We start from the raw sequence: 26,559 nt of genomic DNA on the forward strand, positions 1-26,559 counted from the left end.
ATTGGTGTCATAGTAATTTGAGTTCTTAACTATGACTTTGAGTTCTTAACTATGACTTTGAGTTCTTAACTATGATGGGTACAGAGCGTTTTATTGAACCTCTCTGTTGTCTATGCCCCTTTTTGACAAAGTACGTAAAACTGTTTGCAGAATTAGGGATCCTATCTATGAGAGTTGAGCATTACATTCTGGCTTGTATTAATCATTACCATACCAGTTAAAGCTAAATAGCATTGACTTCAAAAAACTGCAACCAGTACGTTAAAATACTCTTAAGGCATTTTAAAGATAGCATATTGAATTTTATCAAAAGCAGCCACTGGCTTCTATTAGGGAAAAAGCGATAAACGCAAAATCATCGATGTTCAGAAGGGGAGTTACGGGGGGAGGAGGAAGCAGCAGCATTAATGGTATTTTTCACTTTAAACTTTTTTCTTTTTCCTAATGATGAAAGAAAAGTCTGTGTTTCATTTTGTTTAAAGCAATAAAAGTGGCATGAGCAGAGGAAAAAGGCCTTGAAGATGGACCTAGGGCATGGTTCACTCACTGGACTCTACAGGACACATATAAACCTATACAAAGTAGTTCTTAAAAATAAATTAGCAGACTGCAGTATTTCACAAGAAATGAATGAATGACAATAATACCTGACCAGGAGCTTGAAAAGGCAATGGCTCTGACTGAAGCTTTGCGATAAGGAAGTACCGCAGCCTGGAGTTTGGAATGCCAAGCTGGGGGGAAAGCACAGCAGTCAGTTGGTACAGGAACCAAGGAGATCTGAAACTACCATGGAGCCCTGGTGGTGCGGTGGTTAGGGGATCAGCTGCTATTCAAAACGTCAGCAGTTCAAATCCACCAGCTGCTCCCTGGAAACCCTATGGGGCAGCTCTACTCAGTCCTATAGGGTTGCTATGAATCAGAACAGACTCGATGGCAAAGGGTTTGGTTTTGGTTTTGGTACCAATTATTAGCCACTTGGGAAAAAAACTCGTACAGGTATACATTTAGCTTCTTCCAAAGCAAATTCTGCTACTGATTTCTGGGAGAAATCTTTGTAGAAAATTCTTCATGCTTTTAACTGTTGCTCTGTACCTTTATTTGAATGAAATAAGGATTGAATCTGATGAACCATGTCTTAGTCACTTTCATTTTCTATTTCTCAGGTAAGAAGTTATATGGACATTTTTACACCCATTATTGAAAATATAACCCAAAAAACCAAACCCACTGCCATCGAGTTGATTCCAACTCATAGCAACCCTATAGGACAAAGTAGAACTGCCCCATAGAGTTTCCAAGGCTGTAATCTTGATGGAAGCAGGCTGTCACATCGTTCTCCTGCAGAGGGGCTTGTAGGTTTGAACTGTAGACATTTCAGTTAGCAGCTGAGCACTTCACCACTGTGGCACCGGAGCTCCATTGATAATACAGCAATCATAAAAAATGAAATTCAAGTATAGCTATTCTTGGCTTTTTATTACCTCATTTTACATATATGAAAAAAGGATTCAATAATTTTCAGAAGTTAAAAGGCAATAAATATGAAATAAATTTAAAAAGAGATCAGATATACTACCAATTTCCATAGCTTGTATATCTTATTTGTGATACGGATTTTCTTATAGTTTCAGGGTAAAGGACTGTAAAATACAGCTAAAGTGATAAGAAATTAACAAGAATAATTACAAAAGAAAAAACAGATGTTGATACTTGCAAAATCAAAGATCTGCCAAATAGCATAACTAATTACTTCAAATATACATACTCATGAGATGGAAGTAATGTTTACATTTTAATATTATATCACAAAAAAGTAATTAGAAAATTATCATATACTCATTCTGTTTTCGATTTTGGGTTCTTTTTGAAGCATTATTAAGCATTATTTTAGAAATATCAAACCATATTTCATGCAGAAAGAAAAATACATACTCTATTAGCTTCAAGTTATATAACAGTTTCATTAAAAATGTATAAAAGAATCTATAGACATACTACATCCTTTAGAAAGTAACCTATGTCTGAACTAATTTCAGAATTTACCTAGAATATTATCCAAAATAGATCCATTCTGTGTATTGAGTCAAATACCCTTTGGGGGAAAAAAAGCCCTTAAATATATGGTACCTACAGAATTTGGAGATAACAGAAATTCTTGGTGCTGAAAGCCGCAGTTTTCTATTGTTTGTATCAACATGTCTCTAAAGAGAAAAAAATGGAAACAAAAAAAGAAAAGCTTTCACCCTATAGTTGAAACAGGGTTATTATATATAAAATACTATACCTAAAATTTCATTTTAAGTGCAAATTTGTACCTTCACTCAGGTTTTTTAGGGGAAAGAAAAAAATCCTAAATCTTTATTAACTCCAGTGCTTGAAAATGGCATTTAATAACAACAACAACAAAAAAAACCCAGTGCCGTCAAGTCGATTCCAACTCATAGCGACCCTATACGACAGAGTAGAACTGCCCCATAGAGTTTCCAAAGAGTGCCTGGCAGATTCGAACTGCCGGCCCTTTGGTTAGCAGTAGTAGCACTTAACCACTATGCCACCAGAGTTTCCGGCATTTAATAAAGCTATAGATAATTCTCTAATACAATAAAGCTGCCAGATCATTTATCAAAAATGATGGGGGTTAGAACCCCTAATCCTAATGATGATAAATCTGCCATGGGAAATGGAACTATATCTTCAGTGTAGCAAATCAGATCGGGGCACTGTTACAGAGAGCAGACGAGCCAAAGTAGATGGAAGCTTTCTCTTCAGTTGGGATACCATGCGAAAGGGCCCTGATGCAGGGCTCGGTTCTTCCATTGAATTCCAAAAAATGCCTCTCCACAAGACCAACCCTTACTGAAAACAGTCCTATTTCTAAAGAAATATGCACCAATAACCCATTAACTCATTGCCGTTGAGTCTATTCTGACTCATATTGACCTTACAGGACAGAGTAGAACTGCTCATAGGTTTTCCAAGGCTGTAAATCTTTACAGGAGCAGACTACCTCATCTTTCTCCTGTGGAGCAGCTGGTGGATTTGAACTGCCAACTTTTCAGTTAACAGCCGAGCTTAACCACTGTACCACCAGGGCTCCTTGGCACGAATAAAAGCACTAAAATTGAAAAATACAATTCTCACTTAAATTAGAGCTTGTTCTGAAAAAATTCAAACGTATCAAAGTGGGAGAAAATCAGTTGCACCAAACTTTGTATTACTTTACATTATTAATTAGCCAAAATCAGTACTAAGGAATACAATCTGTAAGATGTCAGAATTTATATGTTTATTTCTAAGACCTTTATTTCACAATAGCTCCTACTATAAAACACTCCAAGTCTAAGATGCAGACAAGACATTTTTACCTTGTTGAAGACACTTCAAAACCTTTGACATTTTCTAAAAGAATATACTTCGGTAATTTTTTTAATCTAAAAAACAAAAAACAAATGGAATTCCAAGATCTCATTACTGAGACGCTGTAAAAGTAAGGAAAATCATTACTTGTGGGAAACATGAGGTAAGTACACTTCTGAATTCTCTCTTTTTACAAGGAAATTTCATAAGGGATGAAGACAGTTCATATTTTAGTCATTTTTCCCAGAAGCACTGCACACCTAAAAAAGCTAATATTTGATGTGTTCATTTCCACTGAAGCTTATCTCAAAACATGGATTCACAAAAAGCCTCTACATTACAAAAGGGGCTGCCATTCACAGGATGAAGGTTCTTAGGCTAGCACAAGTTTCCAGACCAGGGCAACAGCATCCATTAATATTAGCAACATTCGCATAATACATGAGCAGAAGCAACAGAACTTGAGCATTAGGCTTGGAATTCCCTGTCACTCACTGTGCTGGCAACGGCGGACTCATGAGACATTCGCAGTTATTCCATTAGTCACGGCAGTGGAAGATAAATAACATGCACCGTATCTGAATGGAACGTACATAAGCTGCTAATCTCTACAAAATGATAAACATCACATTTGTCCAGATCCAAAGTTTTAAATTTAAGGTAAGCTTGTACAAGAAACTACATTTTTACCTTGGGAGAATATCTAGAATATATAAGAAGCTACTCGTCCTTGGATCAGCCTTATCACCCTGCAGGCCGATTCTAAAGGGGTAAAGAATGCACATATAAGTTTATCAAGAATCTTATACAAAGACATCAAATCACTTTTAAATAATCAAAATCAAAAGAATTAAAATAATTTGGTCCTCAAAAAAAGATGATCATCTTTGTTCCTACAGAAAACAAATACATTATTTAACAATAAAGAAAAAAAAGCTTCCATAACTAATGAGTAAACACTTAAAATTTATTTTACAAAGCATATGCTAAATGACATGTGAAGCAAAGAAGTCAATGAAGAATAAAATTAATTACCCTCTTAAAATTACTGCATTTAGGAAAGATACATATACACACACAATTAATTACTGCTGCCTTTTGCTCTGCTCCAGGTGAGACACAATAAGAGTTCAGATGAATGAGCTGGTTGGGTAGGGTGGTGACTTGGCGCTGAGGGCACTGGTGACTAATTACCATTGTTGTTGTTGTTAGGCGCCGTGGAGTCAGTTCTGACTCATAGCGACCCTATGCACAACAGAACAAAACACTGCCCAGTCTTGTGCCATCCTTACAATCATTGTTATGCTTGAGCCCACTGTTGCAGCCACCGTGTCAATCCACCTTGTGGAGGGTCTTCCTCTTTTCCGCTGACCCTGTACTTGGCCAAGCATGATGTCCTTCTCCAGACACTGATCCCACCTGACAACATGTCCAAAGTATGTAAGACGCAGTCTTGCCACCCTTGCTTCTAAGGGAGCATTCTGCCTGTACTTCCTCCAAGACAGATTTGTTCTTTCTTCTGCAGTCCATGGTATGTTCAATATTCCTCGCCAACATGGTCGAAAGTATGTAAGATGAAGTCTTGCCACCCTTGCTTCTAAGGAGCATTCTGGCTGTACTTTTTCCAAGACAGATTTGTTCGTTCTTCTGGCAGTCCATGGTATATTCAATATTCCTCGCCAACACCACAATTCAAAGGCATCAATTCTTCTTCTGTCTTCCTTATTCACTGTCCTGCTTTCACATGCATATGAGGTGATTGAAAATACCATGGCTTGTGTCAGGGGCACCCTGGTCTTCAAGGTGACATCTTTGCTCTTCAACACTTTAAAGAGGTCCTTAAAAAAAAACGCAGACTTACCCAATGCAATGCATCTTTTGATTTCTCGACTGCTGCTTCCATGGCTGTTGATTGTGGATCCAAGTCAAACGAAATCCGTGACAACTTCAATCTTCTCTCCATTCACCATGATGTTGCTCACTGGTCCGGCTGTGAGGACTTTGTTTTCTCCATGTCGAGGTGCAATCCATCCTGACGGCTGTGGCAGATCAAAGCGGTAGCTAAGACTAAGGAAACCTTGTCCAACGTAAACCGGAGAGACTTAAGCTGGACGTTTGATTCCACAAGCAGGAGTTGCAACTTGGTTTGACTAACTAGGGTCAAAACAGGTCATGTGAACAGGCTAGAAATTTGATTCCACAAGTAAGAGTCACAATATGATCAAGAATTAAGCAGAAAGGGAAACTTGGGTTAGGTCTGAGTAAGCAGAAACAGGGAACCAGAGTTTAAGCCTTTGCTACTTACTAGCTTCATAATATTAAATAAGTGATTTGACATCACCTGGCAGTTTCTTCAGACCTGACAACAGAGCCAAGACCATAAGCGGATCCAAGGCTTAGCTGGAAGATTAAACCGGACTTAAACAGATCCCTCAGAAATCTGGGGTTCTTCTCATTCTGTCTCTTTTCTCTCAGAGTTCCAAATGATGGTGACTACAGAGTCAAAGTTACTGCTGCTATCAGCAGTCAGAGTTAGGTTAAAACAGGGTGGGATGGCTGGTAGTAAGGAGGGTACAAGAGGCTCACTGCAGTAACAGATGAGGCTTCACAGGCCAGGGCTGCAATCTGTTCTGTAAAAACTGTACATCCTATTTATTGTACTTACACGAGCCAGACTCTTACATATGCTTGGATCCATCTTTACGTGGACCGTCCTTTGCCTTGTGTCATAAACTCCTAATCTGCCTTCAAACCCAGCTCAGATATCACCTCAGTGAGGAATTTCCGAAAGGATTCCTCTCTCCCACAGAAATAAGCAGTGACACTTGTAGGAAGCATGCAGCAAGTCATTTTCTGCTCTGTGCTCACGTGGCACTTTCAGTATTCTTTTATTATATAGCTTGTATCACATTACAAAATATGTATTAATCAGTCATTTCCATTAGACTAGGAGCTCCTCAAAGATAAGAACAATAGCATTAAGAACAATGCCTGGCATACAGGTGCATGATAAATCATTCTGGAATCAATTTCCTGAAGAGCTGTTTATATAAATCAAAACTTAGATAGAAATTAAGCATAAGAATCTTCTTTTGAATTACAATATTTATTACATACGCTATCCCACTTAAAATCATATTACATATTAAAACAGGAATATTTAAATTGATTGATAAATCCTGGATGTGACATTTTCTAATTGTATGGTTTTGAGAAAGTTACTTAACAAACTTTCTATGCCTTAGTTTCTCACCTATAAAATGATGATAATAGTAATGGCTACCAACATAAAATAGGCTTGTTAAATTAAATAGCATACTCATGTAAGACATATAGAGAATTATTATTATTAAAATAATGAGATAATTAAAAATGATGAATTAGTCAAGATTTTCATCTAAGACATAATTCTCTGAAACACACAAATACTATATAATTAAAAAAATAAAATTACAATTAACTAAGTCAGAATTATTAAATGTACATACGAACTTTAAGAAATATAAAAATCACATATGCAAGCTTGACTAGTTTTTAAATTTTACATTTCAGTAATTTAGAGCTTGAATAGCTTTATTTTGTTAGAAAGATTTGCCTGAGTATCCATTAATTAAAATAATTTAAGGTAATTTGGGCCAGAAATAAAAATCGTACCCCAAAAAAAACCAAAAACGGTTTTTTGGTTTTTTTTTTGAGGGGGCCAGAAATAAAAATCGTACCTTAGGTAGGTATAAAAGAGAGTCCATATAGTCACTACATATCTACTATTGACCTAATTAGTTTTTTCATTTAACGGCAACTGCTATTTCCTTTATGATTAATGCTGAATTATAAATATAAGGAATTACTTATAAAAAATTTCAGAACTATGAAAATGTACTGATGAATATCAAAGTATCCATGCCTGAAACTATGGTATGATTTGATTAAATGAATCCTACCCAGTGCCGTCGAGTCGATTCCGACTCATAACAAGTCCTTCAAAAATGTTCTTTCTCAACAAAGAAATATTTATTATATATACCTTGTGAATGGTTGACATGGAGGGCTCATTAAAATCATATTGAAAGATAATCTGTCAAACTCTTCCAGTGTAATGCCCTAGGGAAAGAATATTTGGGGGAAAAAAAGAATATAAAAACATGGATAGAATGGGGAAGAAGGAAAAATATTAATTAGAGTTAAACAACTATTTCAGAAATTACAACAGCTTATAAAATATAATACTTAACTTTTAAAATCGACTTCAGCTAAGCTAACTTTTCAGAACAATCTTGAGAAGGAAGTAGGTCAGTAAAGCACAGCTTTGAGGAATTAAATGCCTTCCCCAAAGACCCAACAGGTAACCAAAGCAGAGCTGTAATGCTAGTTCTCTGGATCCTAACCACTTCTTGATTCTATAATGGCTCATAACATGAAGTGCTTGGCTGCTAACTGAAAGGTCAGTGGTTTGAACCCACCAGTGGCTCTTTGGGAGAAAAGACCTGGCAATTCTGCTCATAAAGATTACAGCCTAGGACACCCTATAGGACAGTTCTTCCTGTCACATGGAGTCATTATGAGTCAGAATCAACTCTGGCTCACACCAACAACCACCACCACCACTTCTTGCCTCTCTGATGCCTCAAATATAACCTTGCTCAGCCTTCTGGAGTCAAAAGTGGAGAATTGTTTTTTTTATAATTAATGGTTTTTCAGCAAGCATGAAGGAAATTTTTAAGTGCCAAAAAAAAAAATTTTTTTTTATTAATAACATTTTTCAATTAGCAAATGTTATGCACTGACCAGTCTCCATCCCTTTCATATATGTATCTGTTAATATATCACAAGATGGAAAAAGGTCCATTTTCAAACATCCACAGTATTATATTGTTGTATAGTTAATAATGTGTGGTAAGAACGTCAAAAGAACGTTGACTAGATTAATCAAAGTAATCTCTACTGTGAAACAGTTGAAAAATGTGCTAGCTTGTAACTGTTTTATATATCAGAAGATACAGAGAAACAGAAGTCATGGCTTTGTCAACGTCCAATAAGAATTTTTAGTACAAATTCTTAGCTGTAAATTTTTCAATGTCACCAGCCAGAGTCAAAACCTTCCTAATTATTTAAGAAGTTCAAGTACATGAATAAAGCAGGAAAAGCTTTATTCTGAGTTCTGTCAAGAATAAGCCATCCTGGCAACACATCAGTTGTCTTTAGTGTTTTAAGTTTGAATGTGCACACCTGTCATTTTTTAGTCACAGGATTTTAAATAGTTTAAGATTCATTTGTAGAATGAAGTTAAAATAAATTTTGAAAAATTCCTGAAGCACCTCTGCAAAGCTGGTTCTAAGAAAAACAGTTTGAAAATCATACACTGACCAGTGTGCCAGAAAAAACAGGTCAGGACAGTACAATTAGAGAGCAGATCATACTCAGGCTGGCTATCACACTCGGGCTAAATAGTCTGTCAGCAAAGGGCCATTATCATAAGTAGCTTACTGGGGGGTTCACACTGAATGTGGATGAATTACAGCTAAATTCCTAAAACTAAAGTAAAAATAAAACAATCCTTTACATTAATTATACTAGGAGCACCCTAAGCCTAGAAGCTAAAGAAAGTAAAGAGAGTCAACGTCTCCAAATACAAACACAGCTGTCGTTGTTGATTGGTGCTACTGAATTGGCTCCCACTTATAGAGACCCCGTGTACAACAGAACAAACACTGCCCGGTCCTGTGCCATCCTCACAATCACTGCTATGTTTGAGCCCATTGTTGCAGCCACTGTGTCAGTCCATCTTGTTGAGGGTCTTCCTCTTTTTTTGCTGACTCTCTTCTTTACCAAGCATGGTTTTAGTCAGGCACACCTTAGTCCTCAAAGTGATATCTTTGCTTTTTGACACTTTAAACAGGTATTTTGCAGCAGATTTGCCCAATGCAAATACAGCTAGACACTAAAAATTTACAATGTTAAAGGACTCTTGAAATTAGTGATTTTTTTTATAATACAGTCCAAATTATAGAGCAGTTATGCAAAAAAAAAAAAAAAATCACTACATTGAACCATTCACAACTTAATTTATTTAACCTAACATTCTAGATCAATGAATACTTGTTGGGATTCAAGAAAACATTCATGGAGATACAAGCGTTATCTATGATGATTCAATACGTTAAAGCGAATGGAAATTTACTCTTTTTTCCATCATATGGTCATGAAAATATCTTTGTTTCAGAGAGCATTAGATCAATTCATGTTGATTAACAGTTCTATCTGTCCCCTACCCACCTTATTTTTTTCTCAGAAAGTTTCCTGACAATTCTTACATTTAGTCTTCATTTTAACCTGAGAATAAACTTGGTTAAAAAATTAAAAAAAAAAAAAAAAAAAATTACTGCCATTTTATTGAATAGTTAATCTACAGAAAACTGGTATTTTGACAATATTCAGTCATTAAATCCAAAACCACGGTATGCTTTCCATTTTTCAAGTTCCTTTTATTCCCATGTGGGTCATGCAGATTCCTTGTAAGTTTATCTCTAGGCATTTGGAATATTCGAGTTGCTACTATAAGCGCTAGTTATTTTCTAACAGGTTTTTGTTTATATAGAGTAATGTCTTGGTTATCATATTTTTCTAACCAACCTCCTTATTAAATGCACTCATTGTTTCTCATACTATTTTTAGTTGACTCCTTTGTATTTTCCAGGATATATACAAAATATATATATATTTTGAATCCTTATTAGTATTACATACTATTTCTCTTGTGTGAGTGTATTAGCTAACAGATGTAAAACAATATTAAATAACAGTGCTAATGTAAGACTGTAATCTTTACAGACCACTACTCATCTGACAGTTTGTCATACTGTAATGGCTTGCATGTTGCTGTGATGCTGGAAGCTATGTCACTAGTATTTTAAATACCAGCAGGGTCACCTATGGTGGACAGGTTTCAGCAGAGCTTCCAGACTAAAAGAAAGACTGGGAAGAAGACCCGGCATTCTACTTCTGAAAACATTAGCTAGGGAAAATCTTATGGGCAGCAGCAGAACATTGTCTGATACACTGCTGGAAGATGAGCCCCTCAGTTTGGAAGGCACTAAAAATAAGGCTGTGGAAGAGCTGTCCCCTCAAAGTACAGCAGGTATTAATGATGTGGATAGAGTAAAGCTTTCAGGACATTCAACAGCCAACGTCATTCTCAATGGAGAGAGGCTGAAAACTGGAACAAGACACGGATGCCCTTTATCATCACTTCTATTTAACACTGTGCTGATTTACACATAGAAAAAAAACAATCTTCGATGGTTACAAGGGATGGGAGGTGTGAAGAGATGAAATCAGTAACTAGATAGCAGACAAGTGTTAACTTTGGGTCAGGGAAAGATGATACACAATACAGGGGAAGTTAGTACAACTTGACCAAGGCAAAGCCATAGAAGCTTCCTAGACACATCCAAACACCTTCAGGGACCGAGTTACTGGGGCCGAAGGCTGGGGACCATGGTCTTGGGGGACATCTAGGTCAATTGGCATAACATAGTTCACAAGGAAAATGTTCTACATCCTGCTTTGGTGAGTAGAGTCTGGTGTCTTAAAAGCTTGCAAGTAGCCATCTAAAATACATCTATTGAAAAGGGGGGGGCCAAGATGGCAGAACAGTCCAATGCTTCCTGTCATCCCTCTTACAACAAAGACCCAAAAAAACAAGTGACTCAATTATATATGACAATCTAGGAGCCCTGATCATCAAAGAAAAGAAGTGCCAGTTATAAGCTTGCTGGCACTCTGCTGGCTGAGTCAGCCGGAGTACATGGCCTAAGGCGAGCAGTAGCACTCGGGACATGTTTCACCACCTCGGGAGAGGCTGGGTGGTACACAGTCTGCACAACCCTTCAGATCCGGGAGGCACCGAACCTGTGTAAGCTAAGTGCAAGCATCTAACCCACCACAGGGGTCAAAATAACTCCTCCCTCTCCAGGACTCTTACAGTGGAGAAGTGCCTTTTTCTGCTTACATACCCCTACCCCGCTCCACTCTGATACCAGTTCAGCAGTATTCAACAACTGCCACCTCCCCTAAGCCGGATCTAAGTGCAATCCGCCCCCAAACCAGTCTCATGACTTAAAAAAAAAAAATGCCAAGCTCCATAGGCTGGGAACTCAGGACTATCCACACCCAAACCAGCCTTGCAGCCTTAAAAAATTGCCCTGCCCCCTAAGCTGGGAACTCAGGACAGGCAGTGATGCCTCTTTACCCAAGCACTGGCATAAGGAGTCCATATACTTCTAGCACCCTTCACCCCTGTCTAGACCCATGTGGGCTGATTCAACACCGCAGTCCCTCATTAGCATTGAACAACAGGGCATATACCTGAAGCCTATTTTCAACAGCAGCAGCCAAAGGGAGTTGCAGATTCGTGACATTTGACACCACCCTGCCCATTAAGCAGGGTTTTCACCCACTCACATCAGGGGCACCTAGTCACCCACAACAAGGGTCCAAGAATAACTGGTGCCTTACAGTCCCTACAGCCAACAGCACTGAGTACCCAAGGACCAGCTACAAAACCCACCTCCGCACATGCTCTAGAGGACAGGGACACACCCTCCACTCATGGACACAGGGGCAGCCATCAGCCTCCTACCTTCCTCAGCACATAGCCAAATACCTGTGCCTGCTCTGAACAGCCCTATGCAGCCCTGCCCATCCAGGACTGCAGGTGAGAGTCTGCACCACACACTCTGTGACCCACGACCTAGATATCTGAGCAGAATCCGTACCAGAAAAGTTAATAGATTTGGGGGCTTAAACACCCAGGACCTGCCCTTACCACCTGGTGACAGGAAGTGAGAACTTCAAAGATGCCAACAACCAAAGTAGCTCACATGCCCAGCCTACTTTGGCATATCAAAACAAAACAAAAAGCTAGGACACAGTAAACAAACATGCAATAAATAAATAATAATAACATATTGATGGTTGGGAGACAGTGGTTAATATCAAATCACATAAATAAGCAGGTCATGATGGATACAGCAAGCAACCAAAATAAACCAGGAAACCTCCTGGAGGAAGATGTATTGGAATTACCAGAGTTAGAAATCAAAAGATTAATATACAGAGCTCTTCAAGAGATGAGGAAGGAGATTAGGCAAAACTCAGACCAAGACAAGGAACACACAGACAAAGCAACAGAGGAGCTAAGGAAAACAATACAAGAACAGAATGACAAATTCATCAGCCTGCTTGGAACCAAAGAGACAAAGCAACTGGAAAGCCAAAAGATTAACAATAAAATTTCAGAATTAGACAACTCAACAGAAGGTCATAGGATCAGAATTGAGGCAATGGAAGGCAGAATTACTGAGATTGAAGACAAATTCCATGACACCAATTTATTTGAGGATAAATTAGAAAAAAGAACTTTAAAAAAATGAAGAAACTTTAAGAATTGTGTGAGATACTATCAAGAGAAAAAACCTACAAATGATTAGAGTACCAGAATAGAGAGGGATAACTGAAAATACAGAGAGCATTGTTAAAGATTTGCTGGCACAAAACTTCCCCAATGTCATGAAAGACAAGAAGATATCTATCCAAGAAGTTCAACAAACCCCACACAGCGTAGATTCCAAAAGAAAGTCACCAAGACATATTATAATCAAACTTGCCTACACCAAAGATAATGATAGAATTTTGAGAACACCTTGGAATAAACAAAAAGTCACCTACAAAGGAGAATCAATAAGACTAAGCTCTAAGTACTCAGCAGAAGCCATGCAGGCAAGAAGGCAATGAGATGACATATATAAAGCCTTGAAAGAAAAAAATGGCCAGGCAAGAATTATATATCCAGCAAAACTGTCTCTCAAATACGATGGCAAAATTAGGTCATTTCCAGATAAACAAAAGTTAAGGGAATTTTTAAAAACCAAACCAAAATTACGAGAAATATTAAAGGGAGTCTCCAGTTAGAGAACCAACAATATCAGGCAACAACCCAAGACTAGACCATAGGACAGAACAACGAGACATCAACCCAGATAAGGAAGTCACAAAAATAAGTCAAAGCTAAAAGACTGAAAATAAGGAAACAGAGATGTCAACATGTAAACAATGACAACATTAAAACAAAGAAGAGGCACTAAATAGTGTAGTCAGAGAACTTCCATATGGAGAGGAAGTTAAGACAATACCAAGAAATAAACGATTGGTTTAAAGATACAAAAATAAGGGTAAATTTTAGTGTAACCACGAAGGAAACTAAATCTACCCATCAAAATAAAAAAGAAAAACATAAAGACGCAGCAAACACAAGTCAACAAAAATGAAAAAGATGAAAAGAAAGCACAGAAAATCAAGTGGAACAAAGAATTGTCACCACACAAAAAAAAACGAAAGTCAAAATGACAGCAGTAAACTCATACCTATCAGTAATTACACTGAATGTAAATGGACTAAATGCTCTAATAATGAGACAGAGTGGAAGAATGGATTAAAAAAAAAAAAAAGATCTGTTAATATGCTGCCTACAAAAGACACATCTTAGACTCACAGATGCAAACTAAAACTCAAAGGATGGAAAAAATATATCAAGCAAAAAGAGCAGGAATGGCAATATTAATCTCTGAAAAAAATTGACTTTAAGGTAAAATCCACCATAAAGGATAAGGAAAGATGGTATATAATGATTAAAGGGTCAAAACACCAGGAGGACATAACCATGATAAACACACATGCACCCAATGTCATAGCTCTAAATGCATAAAACACACTCTAACAGCATTGAAAAGAGAAACACCTCCCTAACAATAGTAGGAGACTTCAACACACCAATTTCAGTGAAGGACAGAACATCTAGAAAAAAAACTCAATAAAGACACAGAAGATCTAAATGCCACAATCAATCAGCTTGACCTCACAGACATATACAGAAGGCTCCACCCAACAGCAGCCAAGTCTACATTTTTTTTCCAACGCACATGGAACATTCTCCAGAATAGACCACATTTTAGGCCACAAAAGAAGCTTTAACAGAATCCAAAACATCGACATATTACAAAGCATATTATCTGACCATAAAGCCATAAAAGTAGAAATCAATAACATGAACAGCTCAAAACCAAAACCAAACCCACTGCCACTGAGTTGACTCCAACTCAGCAACCCTAAACAGCAAGGAAAAAAAAAATCAAATACATGGAAACCTAACAACACCTTGTTCAAAAACTACTGGGTTATAGAAGAAATCAAGGATGGAATAAAGAAATTCAGAGAATAAAATGAGACTGAAAACACACCTTACCAGAACCGTTGGGACACAGCAAAAGCAGTGCTCAGAGGTCAATTTATAGCAATAAATGCACCTAACCAAAAAGAACAACGGACCAAAATCAAAACATAAACACTATAACTCGAACAAATAGAAAGAGAACAGCAAAAGAAGTCCTCAGGAACTGGGAGAAAGGAAGTAATAACGATTAGACCAGAAATAAATGAAATAGAGAACAGAAAAACAACTGAAAGAGTCACCAAGACCAAAAGCTGGTTTTCTGAAAGATCAATAAAATCGATAAACCATTGGCCAAACTGACCACAGAAAAACAGGAGAGGAAGTATATAACCTGAATAAGAAATGAGTTGTGTGATATCACAACAGATCCTGCTGAAATAAAAAAGATCATAACAGAATACTAAGAAAAATTGTCCTAGAGGAAGTGGACAAATTTCTAGAAACACACTATCTACCTAAACTAACACAAACAGAGGAAGAAACACTAAATAAATCCATAACAAAAGCAGCGATTGAAGTGGTAATAAAAAGAAAACTCCCAACAACAACAATAAAAAGCCCTGGCCCTGACATCTTCACTGGAGAATTCTACCAAACTTTCAGAGAAGAGTTAACACCTCTACTACCAAAGGTATTTCAGAGCATAGAAAAAGGAAGGAATACTCCCAAACTCATTCTAAGAAGCCAGCGTAACCCTAAGAAGAAAGTCAGGCAAAGACACCACAAAAAAAGAAAATTACAGACCAATATCCCTCATGAACATAGACATAAAAATCCTGAACAAAATTCTAGCCAGTAGAATTCAACAGCATATTAAAAAAATAATTCATCATGACCAAGTGAGATTCATACTAGGTATGCAGGGATGGTTCAACATTAGAAAAAACAATCAATGTAATCCATCACATAAATAAAACAAAAGACAAGAATCACATGATCTTATCAATTGATGCAGAAAAGGTATTTGACAAAGTCCAACACCAATTCATGATAAAAACTCTCAGTAAAATAGAAATAGAAGTGGAATTCTTCAACATAATAAAGGGCATTTATGCAACGCCAACAGCCGACATCATCTTAAACGGAGAGATTCTGAAGGCACTCCCGTTGAGAACGGGAACCAGACAAGGATACCCTTTATCACCACTCTTATTCAACATTGTGCTGGTCATCCCAGCCATAGCAATTAGGCTAGGTAAAGAAATAAAGGGCATCCAAATTGGTAAGGAAGAAGTAAAAGTACCTCTATTTGCAGATGACATGACCTTATACACAGAAAACCCTGAAGAATCTTCAAGAAAACTGCTGAAACTAATAGAAGAGTTCAGCAGAGTATCAGGATACAAAATAAAAATACAAAAATCAGTTGGATTCCTCTACACCAACAAAGAGAACTTTGAAAAGGAAATCATCAAATCAATACCATTTACAACAGCCCCCAAGAAGATACTTAAGAATAAACCTTACCAGAGACATAAAAGACCTATACAAAAAAAACTACAAGACACTACTGCAAGAAACAAAAAGAGACTTAAAAATAAGTGGAAAAACATACCTTGCTCATGGATAGAAGACTCAACATTGTGAAACCGTCAGTTCTATCCAAAGCAATCTACAGATACAAAGCAATCCCAATCCAAATTCCAACAACATTTTTTAACAAGATGGAGAAAGAAATCACCTACTTCGTATGGAAAGGGAAGAGGCCTTAGATAGGTAAAGCATAACTAAAGAAGAAGAACAAAGTGGGAGGCCTCACACCACCTGATTTTAGAGCCTATTACACAGCCACAGTAGTCAGAAAAGCCTGGTACTGTACAATAACAGACGAATGGAACAGAACTGAGACCCAGGTGTAAATTCATCCACCTGTGAGCAGCTGATATTTGACAAAGTTCCAAAGTCCATTAAACGGGGAAAAGACAGTCTCTTTAACAAATGGTGCTAGCATAGCTGGATATCCATCCGCAAAAAAAAATGAAACAAGACCCATACCTCACACTGTATACAAAAACTAACTCAAAATGGATCAAAGACCTAAATATAAAATCTAAAATGATAAAGATCATGGAAGAAAAAATAGGGGCAACACTAGGAGCCCTAATACATGGCGTAAACAGTATAGAAACCACAACTAACAATGCACAAACACCAGAAGAGAAACTAGATACCTGGGAGCGCCTAAAAATCAAACACTATGTTCATCAAAAGACTTCACCAAAAGAGTAAAAAGACAACCTACAGACTAGGAAAAAATTTTTGTCTACGACATATCCATTAAGGGTCCAATCTCTAAAATCTACAAGATATTGCAACACCTCAACAACAGAAAAATAATCTAATTAAAAAATGGGCAAAGAATATGAACAAGACACTTCACAAAAGAAAACATTCAGGCAGCTAACAGACACATGAGGAAATACTCACAATCATTAACCATTAGAGAAATGCAACTCGAAACTGCAATGAGATACCATCTCACCCCAACAAGGTTGGCAGCAATCCAAAAACCACAAAATGAATAAATGTTGGAGAGGTTATAAAGAGACTGGAACACTTACGCACTGCTGGTGGGAATGTACAACCACTTTGGAAATCAATTTGGTGCTTCCTTTAAAAGCTAGAAAGAGAAATACCATTCACTCCAGTAGTCCCATTCCTTGGAATATATCCTAGAGAAATAAGCACTGTCACATGAATAGACATATGCACACCCATGTTCACTGCAGCATTGTTCACAATAGCAAAAAGACGGAAACAATCTAAGTGTCTATCAACAGACGAATGGATAAACAAATAATGGTACATAAGCACAATGGAATGCTATGTAACAATAATGAACAATGATGAATCCTTGAAACATCTCACAAGATGGATGAATTTGGAGAACATTATGCTGACTGAAATTAGGCAGTCACCAGAGGACAAATGTTATATGAGACCACTATTATAAAAACTCAAGAAAAGGTTTAAACACAGAAGAAAGCATTCTTTGATGGTTATGAGGGTGGGGAGGGCCAGGAAAGGGAATTCACTAACTAGATAGTAGACAAGGATCATCTTCGGTGAAAGGAAGGACAACACACAATAAAGGGGAAGTCGGCACAACTGGACCAAACCAAAAGCTAAGAAGTTTTCTGAACACATCCAAACACTTTAAGGGACAGAGTAACTGGGGCTGGGGCCTGGGGACCACAGTTTCAGGGGACATCTAGGTCAACTGGCATAACAAAATTTATTAAGAAAAGGTTATGCATTCCACTTTGGTGAGTGGCATCTGGGGTCTTAAAAGCTTGTGAGCAGCCACCTAAGATGTATCAGTTGCTCTCAGCCCACTTGGAGCAAAGGAGAATGAAGACCACCAAAGATACCAGGAAAATATTAGGCTAAAAGACTAAAGGTTCCCAAAAGCCAGAGACTCCACCAGCCTGAGGCCAGAAGAACTAGATGGTGCCCAGCTACCACTAATGACTGCCCTGACACACAATACAACAGAGAGTCCCAGATGGAGCGGGAGAAAAGTACAGAGCAGAACTTAAATACTAGTAAAAAGACCAGATTTAACAGTCTGACAGAGATTTGAGGAATCCCCGAAACTACAGCTCCCGGACACTCTGTTATCCCAGAACTACAATCATTGCTGAAGATCACTCTTCAGACAAAGATTAGATAGGCCTATAAAACAACAACAGAGGTGAGGAACATGCTTCTTAGTTCAGTCAAGTACAGGAGACCAAATGGGCAACACCTGCCCAAAAGCAAAGATGAGAAGGCAGGAAGGAACAGGAAACCTGAACAAATGGATACTGGGAACCCAGGTTGTGAAAGGAAAAGGGGAGAGTGTTGACACATTGCGGGGATTGCAACCAATGTCACAAAACAATTTATGTATAAATTTTTGAATGAGAAGCTAATTTTGTGCTATAAACTTTAATCTAAAACAATAAAAAAATTTTAAAAGTTTATATTTTAATGACTAGTAATTTTGTACCTAGATAAATTAGTGATATTAATGTCATTGCTAGTTATATTTATATAATTAAATCACGATTTAAAAATCTATAGCTTAATTATCTTCTATAGACATATTTTTGCCTTACTTCCCCTTTCTACTCCAATAACATTATTTCTACATTGTTAAGATTTACAACATTTACACTCTGTTTTCTAACCTTAATTTCTTTCGTATAATGATAGCTTCATTCCTGGGTTCACTATTTTGATTCATATCTTGCTTAAATAGATTTAGTGGCTGCTAATGGATTGAATTCTATCCCCCCAAAATGTGTGTAAACTTGGCTAGGCCATGATTCCCACCATTTTGCCATCTGATGTGATTTTTCTATGTGTTGTAAATCCTACCTCTATGATGTTAATGAGGCAGGATTAGAGGGAGGTATGTTAATGAGGCAGGACTCAATCTATAAGATTAGGTTGTGTCTTAAGCCAATCTCTTTTGAGATATGAAAGAGAGAAGCGAGCAGAGAGACAGGGGGACCTCATACCACCAAGAAAGTAACGCCAGGAGAAGAGTGCATCTTTTGGACCTGGGGTCTCTGCACTGAGAAGCTCCTCAACCAGGGGAAGACTGATAGCAAGGACCTTCCTCCAGAGCCAACAGGGAGAAAGAAAGCCTTCCCCTGGAACTGATTCCCTGAATTTGGACTTCTAGCCTACTAGACTGTGAGAGAATAAATTTCTCTTTGTTAAAGCCATTGACCTGTGGTATTTCTGTTACAGCAGCACTAGATAACTAAGATGGTGACCAAATCATTTTCTCAAGAAAGGCTCATGAATGCTATATTCCATGAGATGTTACAGGTTTTAGGAAAATTTTCATTTTCTATATCTTTTAATATTCTTTATTCCATACCTGTTGTTGCTGTTCCCTTCTTCAGAAGCACTAATTACACAGAACACTATTTTCTCCAGGAGCTATCATTCACTCTGCAACATTCGGATCACGATTCTTTTCCATTTTATTTTCCTCAAGCTTCACCCTTCACGACCCTTTGTCAGTACTGCCATTTTCACTTTTAGCTACTTCTGACATGATTTTCATTTCTACGAAGAGGCCTTATTTGTCTCTTCTGTTTTTTTCTAGACCTTTTACACTTATCAATTTACTTACAGTGTTAAACACCTCTGCTGAGTTCATCGCGGGTGAAATAATGTCTTTAATTTTGACAAACTTTCTAAAGTAAGAAGCACTCAATAAGTAATAGGCAATGACTGCTTCCCTTGTTCTTCCCGTGTGCTGTAAGGCACACGAGTATTATTTAAAAGTAAAGAACTAAAAATTTAATATCGCTACAAGGCCAAGCATTTAGAAGTTATGCGTTTCTTACATTTTAATTCTTTCTCTTGGAGAGCAATATACTATTATCTCTCAAAAGCTGGAAGTGAAAGGGGGGGGCAGAAAAGTAGCATACTTTCTTCTGATAAAATATAAAATGTTAATTCCCCTCCCCTAAACCTTTTAATTTATACATGACCTTGTTTTCTAATTAAGACATCAGAAACCGGTATTTTGCAGGGCTTTTCCATCACATTTTCCTTTCTATATATTTATTAAAACAAGAATAATCATTACTCACTTCAATTGCCTTGGCCAGTAGCAGTGTATGAGGAAAATTATACTTGTACACTTCATTAGCAACAGTGTTGACATCAACGGCAGCCACCACTTGTGCAGGTATGCAGCTCTCTGTAATGATAAAGAGTATTTAAAAAAAAAAAACAATAAAGTCCTTAACATCAGTTTATTCATTATAGAGAGAAGCCAAAATAACAGAATTTTGTAGTACATATTCTCACTTCCTCAATTATCTAGCCTGTCAATAGAGGCCCAGGCCAGGAGGAGCTAGGCATAAGTGAAATATGTGAATATGTACTTCTTATTCATCTCTCCAACAGCAATGAATGCTAAAAATAAAATTTAAACATTTATTTTATTTTAGTCATTATCTCTTATATTTGCAGTCCTTTGATCTATTTAGATACATTTAAGAGTTGAAGAGAAAGTTTTCCTAAGTTAAACTAAAAATAGGAAAGTGAACTACGTTCTTAAAAATCCTGTGACTTGAAACTTTACCTAAAGAAACTACTATCTGGCCCTCACCTCCTGAGATTAATACAAAGTTGTTCGCAAATACTACTGAAAATGTTTTCAGGTAACTTTTTTTTTTTTTTTTAATAATAGCTTTATTGAAATATAATTCACATACCATAAAATTCACCCATTTAAAGTTTAGGTCATTTTTTAAGTGAGATAAAAAATTAATTGGTGTCCAAATTTAAAGGCTTCGCAGACCAAAAATTAAAATTTTTGACAGGCTGGGAGGATGTGAGGAGAATGGGCCCTTCTGTTTTATTGCTAAAGAAAATCATTTTTAAAAAGCTTTCAGATTCAGACTTTTTGCCCTATTTGTAAATGGCTGTCAAAATTTGAATTATGTAAGTTTAGCTGCAGCTATATTTTGCAATTACTCTTGCACTCCTTCCCCAAAACACATACGAAACAAATTCTGTGTTACCCTGTCCCAAATCAGGGGAAAAAAAGTTAAGTGCTTTAAAAATAAAAGTATTTGAAAAAATTAAAAATAATAAAAATATTTGAGACTTCTTAAGAAAATCATCAGAGAAATTATTAGTGTCACATAGTAGATCCAAATAGCTAATTCTTTAATAACTGTTTGCTGGTTAAAAGTTAGCTTAGCTCATTCCAAGTATCAAAACAGAAAGAAAAAAAAATTAGGAGCTAGGGCTCATATAGCCCTGGTGGCGCAATGGCTAAGAGCTTGGCTGCTAACCCAAAGGTTGGCAGTTTGAATCCACCAGCCACCCACTCCTTGGGAACCCTATAGGGCAGTTCTACTGTCATATAGGGTCGCTATGAGTCAGAATAGACTACGGCAATGGGGTTTGGTTTTTTTTTTTTGGTTTGGAAACAAACCCCGAATCACAGGAATTAGGCCAAGGAGAAAGGCTCACACACATTCAGACACCAATCACTACCCCCACACCTAGAAGACAAATGCCAGAAAGATAACGAGTGAACAAATATCTCTAAGCCCAGGTAGTCCCTGATTTATGACAGAGTTTTGTTCCGACAACTCCGTCATAAGTGGGTTCTGACTTAAGTTGAATGCCTCTCTCTCTTCTTTTTTTTGTTAAGTTTTCACTATTACTACCTTTTACTATCAGTAGTTGTGACACAGAGCTCCCACGGTGCTGTATTTTTCACCTGGCTTCCTCCCCTACAGTGTTGTACTGAAAAATCGTTTCCTTTGCTGGGCTCTACCACCCCACACCCCAGCTTTGCATTTGAATCCTGTTTTTGCTTGGAGGTTGGATGTAAACCCTACTGCACCTACGTAGTATGCTCAAGAATGCTGTTGATGTAACTTACTCCTAAGCCCCTTTAAAAGTAACTTGCCTGCCCAACCTTGGCGAGCAGTCTTGGCAGCAGCAGCTCCAACTGACTCCATTTCCTCCTACAAAAAAATAAAGGTGCCTTTCCTGTTTTCTTACCTCAGCATCTCGTTTATTGGCCAATAGGAGTTATGCTAAGTAAAAACCTGGGGTTTCCACGTGGAAACAACTTGTCTAAGGGTTGTAAGTTATTGTTAAACTGTTTAGCATTTTTTCCTACCCACAGCCATACTTGACTAGCTTCACCTTTGGAGCCCTGGTGCAGCAGTGGTTAAGCACTCAGCTACTAACCAAAAGGTCAGCAGTTCAAATCCACCAGTCGCTCCTTGGAAACCTTATGGGACAGTCTACTCTGTCCTATAGGGTTGCTATGAGTCGGAATTGACTCAACAGCAACTGTTTTTGTTTTTTTTTTTAATCAGTATCTTTATAAATCTGATCTTTATTTGTCTTTGGGGGTTGGCATGGGAATAACATCAGCAAATTACACAATGCAACACCATATGTAGTACATATTATTAATGATAAGATGTACAAAAAAACAGATGGTCTTAAGTGCAGTTTGTAGTAACTCGAATACTTCTTAATTTGGGGGCTACCTCTAAATCTTTACTAAGTACCTACTAGGCTCAAGACACTTGGCTAGCGCCACTTATTCCCTAAGTAACCTGCTGAAAAGTAAGGTTCCCTGTGCCCTGGATATACGTCACTGGAAACTTTGAGGGCCAGTTAGTAATATCACAGGAAGCTGTCTCCAACTGAATTTAAATCCAATGAGTAGCTGCTTGCCTTAGTATAAAATAAATTTAAGGTTATAAATTATTTTTGTCAAAGACTTCTAAAGAAAAAAAATTAGTGGTTTAATTGGCAAGTGTTTTGTTATGCACATTTCATTAAAAGAAAAATTAGCATATAAGGATCACTATCCAAAATCACAAATTTATAATCCAGGTCAAGGATGAAGCTACTACTAATCATTGTATGAGAACTCAGAATTAAATAAACTTCATTGTATTATTTTACTGTTTTGCTAAACAAAAAGATACGCTATAGTAAGTTTGATGTACTCTGCTTGCATTTCCACTATATATATGCAGCAAACTGGGATTGCCTGGAGTTGGTTATATACTTTTACCTTTTGTCAGGCAGATTGAAAATATACAGTGATGTGCTAAATGTATACCACAGTCAATAATTAATTTTATGTTATGTGCCTTCAAGACATAAAAGCTGACAAGAAGCAACTGCCAAATGTGTGTTTCATGTGTCAATATAAGAATAGAGGAACTCAAAACTCATTTTTCGAGGTTAAACAGATTTTAAAATTAATAGGCAAAATGTACTGTTTGCATTATTGATGCACATATTTCAGACTGTCAAAAAATTAACACCTATTGCAGGACGTAAAATATTATTTCCATGATGAGAAATGGCTATACTAAGATGTTACTAATATTACTTCAACTGGACCAAAAAGCAACACGTGATAAATGGAGAAAAGACTGAAGTTGTCAAGGATTTCATTTTCCTTGCATCCACAATCAACATCCATGGCAGCGGCATTCAAGAAGTCAAAAGGTACATTGCACTGGGGAAATCTACTGCAAAAAATCTCCTTAAAGTGTTGAAAAGCAAAGATGTCATCTCAAAGACTAAGGTGCACCTGATCTAAGCCATGGTGTTTTCAGTTGCCTAGTACACGTGTAAAAGCTAGATGATGAACAATGAAAACTGAAGAAGAACTGACACCTTTGAATTGTGGTGTTGGCAAAGAATATTGAATATACCACGGACTGCCAAAAGAACAAACAAATCTGTCCTGGAAGAAGTACAACCAGAATGCTTACTAGAAGCAAGCACGGCAAGACTACGTCTTACTTACTTCGGACGTGTTATCAGGAAGGACCAGTTCCTGGAGAAGGACATCATGTTTGGTAAGGAAAGCGTCAGCAAAAAAGAGGAAGACCCTCAGTCAGGTGGATTGACACAGTGGCTGCAACAATGGGCTTAGGCATAACAATGATCAAGAGGACGGTGCAGGACCTAGCAGTGTTTTGTTCTGTTGTGCATATAGTCGCTATAAGTCGGAACTGACTTGATAGCATTTAATAACAATTCAACCTACCTTTTCAAAACAAAATTTTTGGGGGGTATGGATGTGTTTCTAAGGGAAAAGTTAACTTACATAAATAACCACTGAAAAGAAAACAACTGTCAAAACCTTAATCTCCCAAAACAAGTTGTCTTGATATTTCCTACCGTACAGTTTAAATTTATATACTCCAAAAACTTTTATCGTTAAGTTTCAGATTTTGAAAATGTGTAATAATATGAAAATAATTTACAGAATTTTGCCAAACTGAGCCCCATCACTTAAATGATTCAGGGAAGGAAGACAAGTTATGGACTCCAGAGTAGTAATTCTCAAAAGTGAGAGAGAAAAGAGAAAGGAGAGCCATCAAGATATTTCAGTGGGAGGTGGAGGAAAGGGGTATGTTTTCAGTACTTTGATCTATTGGTTTGATTTGTTTTTATTCATGATGTTTCTGTAATTATTCTGGACTTTAATATTTACCAACAGGAAGCATGGGTAAAAAAAATTGAGATATCCTAGTTAGGGAAACACAATATAAACGATTTTAAAGGGCTTCGGGTTAGATCTACAAGGAAAGGATAAGGGATATCATGCTCTGATTTACATGAGGACTGAACTTAAAAAAAAAAGGGGGCAGATTTAGTTGTATCAAGAGAGATTTCTAGTTGAGGTGAAAGATTGGTCACTGAGAACACATGCATAATTCCTATTATCAAGAACATTTCTTATTAAAAGTAGGCAAGAAACACACAAATACACACCACATTTGAACAGCAATAATTTTCCTTCCTTTTCTGATCACTCTTTCTGGAAGCGTTGTAGGTAAGAACATCTGATTGATTGATAGTAATGAAAAATACAAGTTCACACTCTGCCTGCTTTTCCTAACCAAGTCAGTCAAGAAGTTTAATTGTCCACTTGTATCTTGCAGTTAATTAGGTGGAAAAAAATCAATACTTAAAAAAATGTAAATATAGAACCAGCCAACTTTGAAATCAGGTAACAAAAGGAGTTTTACTTCCTCTTTTCCTTCTTTATCATTTATTTTCTAATCTGTATTACATATAGGGAATAACTATTTGAATTATCACATTATAATCACACCTGAGACATCTAATCAGGTATGTTAACACTGACATCTAGTTGTGAAATGGAAGACCAGTTGAATACATCCAATGTCTATTTCGTTTCATTCAGAGTGACAGACTATAATCAGGAACGAAACGAAAGTATTAATCACAAAAAGACTTGTAAGGGTTGTGAATTTAAAATCTTTGCCAGATGTTTTTAACACTATTAGAAAAGTATGTTTCTTATTTCTTTTTAAAGGTTCTTACGTTTCAAAAATTGCTAATAAAATTATCTTTATGAATCAAACAAAAAAATTTTAATGTCAAAAAATAAAAAATACCCATTTCCTTAAAAGTTCAGACAACAGTCAACCTAAAAAGTTTTGTTTTTTTTACTTCAGATCACAACATATTTTATATAACTATCACATCTTACTAAATACAAAGATGGACAGGAATGCTTGAGATCTAGAAACTGATCACTTCCTTGGCACTGTGTTTCAGAAGTTAATTGAAACACTGTTACTATCATATAAGAGATGGGAAGGAAAGGGGAAAGGAAGAGAAGAAATTGATTCAGCAAAAATACCAGGAGTAGAGGCCAGGGCTGGAGAACTGGTGCAGGAGAGAAAGATGCCAAATTAATGTAAGAACCAGAGTACATGGAGGGAGCTTTACATGGAAAGGAAAATAAAGATACTATGCCAGACAAGGAAACCCTGGTGGCATAGTGGTTAAGGGCTAAGGCTGCTAATCTGCCAGGTGCTTCTTGGAAACTCTATGGGGCAGTTCTACTCTGCCCTACAGGATCACTATGTGTCAGACTTGGCTCAAGGGCAATGGGTTTAAGCAGTATTCACCTATATGCCAAACTCAACACAAACAAGTACTTTAAAAAACAGTACAGCCAGTGGATAGAAAACACTATTTTCTTCCTGTAACAGAATTCAAAGAACTCCCCAATTTCTCATGAGTGCGCTTTTTTTCTTTTTTTTAACATTTTATTGTGCTTTAGGTGAAAGTTTGAACAGCAAATTAGTTTCCCATTCAATAATTTATACACAAATTGTCTTGAGACATTGATTACAACCCTTGCAATGTGTCAGCATTCTCCCCTTTTCCACTCTGGGTTCCCCATTTCCACGTGTCCGACTTTTCTGTTCCTTCCTGTCTTCTCATCTTTGCTTTTGGGTGGGAGTTGCCAATTTGTTTTCATATACTTGATTGTTCTAAGGGACACATTCTTCGTGTTATTGTTTTATAGACCTGTCTAATATTTGGCCAAAAGGTGAACTTTGGGCATGGCTTCAGTTCTA

At 37.1% G+C, this 26,559-nt stretch overlaps 1 protein-coding gene across 6 annotated transcripts in view; it reads right to left on the reverse strand.

The window, feature by feature from the left end:
* The window catches only part of TRDMT1 (tRNA aspartic acid methyltransferase 1), a 71,073-nt gene that overhangs the window by 13,608 nt on the left and 30,906 nt on the right, over positions 1 to 26,559 (reverse strand). For 2 of the 6 annotated variants that reach the window (XM_064284891.1, XM_064284896.1), the window contains exons 2-7: positions 20,242 to 20,351; positions 7,382 to 7,458; positions 4,048 to 4,119; positions 3,366 to 3,431; positions 2,132 to 2,201; positions 648 to 731 (exon numbers count right to left, since the gene is read on the reverse strand). In XM_064284891.1, coding sequence (XP_064140961.1) covers positions 648 to 731; positions 2,132 to 2,201; positions 3,366 to 3,431; positions 4,048 to 4,119; positions 7,382 to 7,458; positions 20,242 to 20,351 — 479 coding nt within the window. Of the gene's footprint in view, positions 1 to 647; positions 732 to 2,131; positions 2,202 to 3,365; positions 3,432 to 4,047; positions 4,120 to 7,381; positions 7,459 to 9,630; positions 9,650 to 20,241; positions 20,352 to 22,091; positions 25,734 to 26,559 lie in introns of those variants that run through there. The other 4 variants (XM_064284892.1, XM_064284895.1, XM_064284894.1 and 1 more) reach the window with 4 other exon arrangements.

The sequence above is a fragment of the Loxodonta africana genome, chromosome 4, assembly GCF_030014295.1.
Source record: "Loxodonta africana isolate mLoxAfr1 chromosome 4, mLoxAfr1.hap2, whole genome shotgun sequence".
NCBI classification, from domain to species: domain Eukaryota; kingdom Metazoa; phylum Chordata; class Mammalia; order Proboscidea; family Elephantidae; genus Loxodonta; species Loxodonta africana.